The 5,804-nt window shown below is 43.7% G+C and overlaps 1 protein-coding gene across 1 annotated transcript; it reads left to right on the top strand.

The window, feature by feature from the left end:
• Positions 1-3,644: 3,644 nt before the first annotated feature.
• LOC148029955 (kiwellin-like) lies at positions 3,645-4,742 on the top strand. Its single transcript, XM_087687339.1, has 2 exons — positions 3,645-4,213; positions 4,259-4,742. Exons 1-2 carry the CDS (start codon positions 3,645-3,647, stop codon positions 4,740-4,742), a joined length of 1,053 nt encoding a protein of 350 aa, XP_087543465.1.
• The last annotated feature ends 1,062 nt before the right edge of the window (positions 4,743-5,804 follow it).

Here is a 5,804-nt window from a genome sequence, read left to right as displayed (position 1 = left end):
GCTTTCCACCTTGCGGATTCAATATAGGATGTCTTGATCTCCTTCTATGAGATCCATTGCATTAAATTTAACAACCTGTAAATCGCCCCACATATTTCTGGAGTGAGGCATTCTCCGATCATGATCGATAGTATGAATTGCCACAAATGAAGAAGCATTATGAATACCGACTAGACTCTAAATAGCAAAATGAAGAAGCATTACGAATTGCCACAAATGAAGAAGCATCATGATCGATAGTACGAATTGCCACAAATGAAGAAGCATTATGAATAACGACTAGACTCTAAATAGTAAAATTCGCAGGTCACTTACAATCCATTCGTAGTACAAACCTGACATATCTTATCCTTATCATGGGATTTGAGCCCTAATAGTTGGTTGTCTTTAGAAAAAACAGATCTGAGAGAACGCATCATACCCATGGGAGTGCAAATAGACCTGATAGTTTGCTTCACAATGCGCTCTTCTTTAGTGGATAAAACCCAAGGAACACAAGGTAGTTGCACGCAACCATCAGCACTCAATTATGGCCAAAGTGCCTCCATCTTGCCTATCTTCGACCATTTTTAACTCATACAAACTTTGGGTGTTCATTCGTGTTGAAGGTCGTCCAAGAAAATTTTCCCTCAGTTCATGACCCTCCGGCAAGAAAAAGGCATGATATACCAATGACCTTCGGGAGTCTAATTATGGCCCACACAATGAATAGACATAATAACCTCAGGTAGCCAAACTTGTCCCAACACCCCTATTTAGTGAACACAAATTTGAATGAGCTATTATAGATATGACCAATAAGAATGGAAGCCTACTTACCTGAGCACTCCCAGAATCTTGGAATGTCATGCATGGTCCACATGAGAATGGCTCGCATATTGGTGTATCTTTGAGACTATCGTGCTTGCTCATATCTTCCACGGCAACCCCCTCTTCCGACAAAATCTTAAGCTCATTGACTAATGATCAGAGATAGATATCCATATTGTTAACTTTGTAATGGCCAGGAATGAGTAAGCTATGGACCAAGTGTTATTTCTTCGTAGAAAGCCATGGTGGGATATTGCAGTTAACAAGGACTACATGCCACACACTCTAAGAAGTTAAGCGGTGACCAAATGGGTTCATGTTATCCATAGCAAGACCGAGCGGAAGATTCCTTGGCTCTCGTGCAAAGCCTGAAAAGGTATAGACAATGTGGCCCCCTGCACATGAATCTGTTGATATTCGTTGGACTCCATCTATGGATCTATTCTGCGCATGCCACATTGTCAAGCTCACCATGTCTAATGTACAAAACATGTGATGTATATGGAGAATAAGTGAAAAGTGTCTAAAAACTTTTTGAGAGATGGTTTGTCCTTCAAGTCTTGTTGATATCTGTGAAAACCACACTTTGGATATATCTCCATAGTCCAGTACTCTCCTCGAAACTGTACACAATCGTTGACACATGCATGGATGATGTTGTAGTCCATGTCAAGCTTTTGTGAAACATATCGCGCATCATTACGAGACTCATGCATGGTATTTTCATGAGGTAATATATAATAATTTAGCAAGGTGAAAAGAAATCATAAATTATCTTGAAAAAGCACAATTGTTTTTTATATGGTACCGAAAAGAAATCAACAAAGCGTACGTAGAATGTACCTAAACAACTCGATCACACTCACATCCTTGTATTTTTCTTTCACACTTAGGAGTGCAAGCGGCATCTTCAGGTGAGATACTCGACACCTATCATATAATGGTATGGATGCTTTCTCTCTTAGCGAATCAAATGTCTCCGATCCATGGGCATCAATGCATCGATTATGATATTCGATCATTCCTAACTTGACCTAATCTAGTATTTCAGATTTTTAATGGAATTCTCTTGACTAACCAACACCACTTTGCTATATAAAAATTCCATGGGCAATTTAAACACCCCTTCACCGGTTTCCCTCGAAGAGTAGCTTTAGCTTTCTAACTAACCTAATACAATTTATCCACCTTTCTTTGCGCTCTTCGTTTTATGTTCTCTTCTCCTTCTCCGATGTTTTGTTCTATCTCTCTTTCTTTGTTGCTCCTCTCTTTGTTTCTCTCCATCGCCTCGTGTTTTCTCACTCATTCTCCTCTCTCTCCCTCTCTCTCTCTCTCTCTCTCTCTCTCTCTCTTCTCTCTGTTCCTTTTCCTTTCTTCGTCTCCCTCTCTCATTTCCTCTCTTTTTTCCTCAATGCATCTCATTCTCAAAAAAAGAAGAAGAACAAAAACAAACCAAGAGGAGGATGGATTCTTCATCTCCTCTTTGTGACAAACCCGCTCTTTGTTTCTCTCCACCCCCTCGTGTTTTCTCACTCATTCTCCTCTCTCCCTCCCTCTCTCTCTTTCTCTCTTTCTTTGTTGTCTTTCATATTTATTCTCTCTCTCTCTCTCTCTCGTTCTCTTTTCCTTTTCTTTTTTTCTTCTCTCTCTCTCTCATTTTCTCTTTTTTTCCTTCAATGCACCTCATTCTAAAAAAAAACAAACAAAAGAAAAGAACAAAGAACATGAACAAACCAAGAGGGGGCAATGTACTCACTGCAAAGGCCCGAGGATGGATTCTTTGTCTCCTCTTCGTGACGGCCCCTCTTCTTCTTTCCTGCACTTCCTCCTCTTCTTCATGAACGACGATGGTGACGCTGGCGGCGGTGAGAAGCTCTCCTCTCTCTTTCTCTCTTCCTCTCCCTCTACCTCCTAAAGCCATGATCTCTTTCGCTCTCTCTCAAACTCTTTACGGTCCTTTGAGTACCGTTGCTTTTTGCAAATAACGTTGCTGCTAATTTGCGTCACAAACGCCTGTCGCTATGACCCTATATCCTTGTAGTGTAAGTTGATAATCCTACACTTATGACACGAGCAAAGGTAATGATGTCATGATTGATATGTTTGATGACTTCGTACATATTAGCTAGTTACAAACTACTATATATGGAGATGATTTCAGTGATCACCCAATGCCAACATTCATAGGAATGGATCCTGACAATGTATATTTGAACATAACTCAAAAATAAATATTAGCAAATATAAAGAAATTTCATTTTTTTCAATTATGCTACATAAGTAAAATTAACATGAGCCAATTTTAATTTTTTGTACTTTGGTATTATGTTGAATATGCATCAACTTAAATTTTTTTACATATTTAACTATTATGGATAGTTACAATTATCTAATGTTCATATTCTAAGAATTGAATTATACAATGATATTTTAACATGTACTATCTAATATGTGTACTTAATTAAAACTCATATAACTTGATTAATAGAAAGGGGTAACCATATTTATTACAAGATGAACTTGTTCTATATGTGCTTTGGTAGCCAGATGGACACGGAAGGAACATGGAAGATGGAACCATGCGTGGCAAGCCTCGGCCCGCGTGCATCCAAAAGGACAGGACATGAAAACACGATATAGGGCCGTTTGCAAAACGAATTATCCCGTCGGCGAACATTGATGGTTTTTGGATGGAGGCGAGCGTCGCGCATGGTCGCACGAGATACCGCTAAGGATAAAGCGCAACGCTGATTCAGCGCTGAGGCAGCGGTCTCTCTCTCTCTCTCTCTCTACGCGCACACGCACACGTAAACTCTCCCGTTCTACATTATTGTATGGCTCCCCGAATTATACGAGAGCTTTATGTGCTGGAGGCAGTGCTTGCAGCTGTGGCGCTAGTATCTTTGGCCGGAAATTCACCAGGAGCGCACCCAGTACACGGGCTTCAAAGCTGCGGCGATGGGTGCCAATCTGGCGACGATTGCGACGGCCAGCTTACCTGCATCCAAGGCCAGTGCAACGACGACCCCAACGTCGGGACTACTCTTTGCAGCGAGGGTGGCGGCACGAGCAGCCACGTTGTGGACCGTGGCAGCACTGACAGTGGCAGTGGTACGCTGCAAGGCTGCGGGCTCAGCTGCCAATCTGGCGACGACTGCGACGGCGATCTCACCTGTATCCAAGGCGAGTGCACTGACGACCCCGAAGTCGGGACTACTCTTTGCAGCGACGGTGGCAGACCTGACAGTGGCAGTGGCACGCTTCAAGGCTGCGGTGACAGCTGCCTATCTGGCGACGAGTGCGACGGCGATCTCACCTGCATTCAAGGCCACTGCAACGACGACCCGGAAGTCGGGACGTCTATCTGCAGAAGCAGCGGCGGCGACGGCAACGGCGCTAGTGCGCCAGCTGGCGCCCCTGACCATAATGGCAAGAAGAAGAAGAAAAGCGGCGGCGGATCTGCAAATCGTGGCGACTCCAACACGTGCGACGCCACGGCCGAGAACCCATCCAGCTGCTGCGACTCCGACAGCTGCCACAAAACCTCCTGTTCTCCCGCTGTCACGGGCAGCACCCACGCCATCCTCACCGTCAACAGCTTCCAGGCTGGCAGCGACGGCGGGGCCACCTCCGAGTGCGACGAGAGCTATCACAGCGACAGCGACTCGGTGGTGGCCCTCTCTACCGGCTGGTACGACCACGGCAGCCGCTGCGGCAAGCAGATCATCATCCACGGCAACGGCGCCACCACCATGGCCACCGTCGTCGACGAGTGCGACTCCCGCAACGGCTGCGACGCCGACCACGCGGGCCAGCCCCCGTGCCGCAACAACATCGTCGACGCCTCCGACGCCGTATGGCAGGCCCTCGGGGTCTCCAGCGACGACGACCAGCTCTACGGCAGCATGGACATCACCTGGGAGGACGCTTGATCGACGAGGCACGACGAGCGTAGCAGCTATAATCATCATCGTTAATTATAGCTAATTAATTCTTCTCCTCCTCCTCCTCCTCCTCCGGGAGTTCCACTTAATCTCATACCCCTTATATCATCTATTCGTCGGTCAAACTATAATAATTTGATTTGTTTCCCGATTCTTGCGCCCAGCGCATTATCATATAACGTATTTCAATCGTCTGATTCTTTACCTATGGATTATGTGTCAATTGAAAATCATGTTCTCGTCATTAAGCTACATCATCCTAATTTCAACCCTCCCAAGGCAACTAATTATAAGACACCTTTGAATAATCTACCACATAATTACCTCGAGTAAATAAACGCCTCATAAGGACAACACTAGTTGGCTCATGAGGCTGGGCGAGTTATCCCTTTGAAATTTTGCTAGCAAAAGTAAGTAATCGTACTATCACATGGTTGTTTCTCTTTGTTAACAAAAGATTTAAATTTAAACTAACAACACTTTCCACATGTAGTGATATATATGAATAGGTCAAAAATTGACCAGCTGCCTTGTAAAGTAGACTTTCTTTAGTTGCATCTCATTATGGAGATCATCACAATAGAATACAAAGTGAAAATGTAGGTTTACTTGAAGAACCAAACTAGTGCTACATCTATGTAGTACACTTTTGCAATATGTAGATACTACAAGGATGCTACTATGCTACAATACGCACACTATGTTTTATGTTTTATGTTTTGGACACTTAAAGTTATCGTGAAAAAATGGGTTCACAATAAATTTTTAATGTGTACATAAGTCATAAAAGCTCACATGCATGTGGTAAGGATTAGAGTCAAATGGAGATAAAGAAAGAGCTTATATCCAAGAAGTGATATTGTTGAATGTCTAAAGGTTGTTGCACAATATAGTCTAGACAAATCATATCCAAGTACAATCCCTCCATATGTGGATGTCATTATAAGGACAAATCATATCCAAGTACATCCTGAGGCCGTCGCTGCCATCGCCAACCAGTCCACAAAGAGCCGTCAGGGATTCCGTCGTCCTCCACATGCCACGTACATT

This window comes from Lygodium microphyllum, chromosome 10 (assembly GCF_053477565.2).
Source record: "Lygodium microphyllum isolate KBCC chromosome 10, Lygodium_microphyllum_v1.1.10, whole genome shotgun sequence".
Lineage (NCBI taxonomy): Eukaryota > Viridiplantae > Streptophyta > Polypodiopsida > Schizaeales > Lygodiaceae > Lygodium > Lygodium microphyllum.
This window is presented reverse-complemented; position numbering and strand designations above follow the sequence as displayed.

Coding starts and splice junctions, on each gene's coding strand:
- LOC148029955 (XM_087687339.1), top strand. CDS start 3,645: ATGGCTCCCCGAATTATACGAGAGCTTTATGTGCTGGAGGCAGTGCTT. Junction 4,214..4,258: donor GACGGCAACGGCGCTAGTGC/GCCAGCTGGCGC, acceptor GAAGAAGAAAAG/CGGCGGCGGATCTGCAAATC.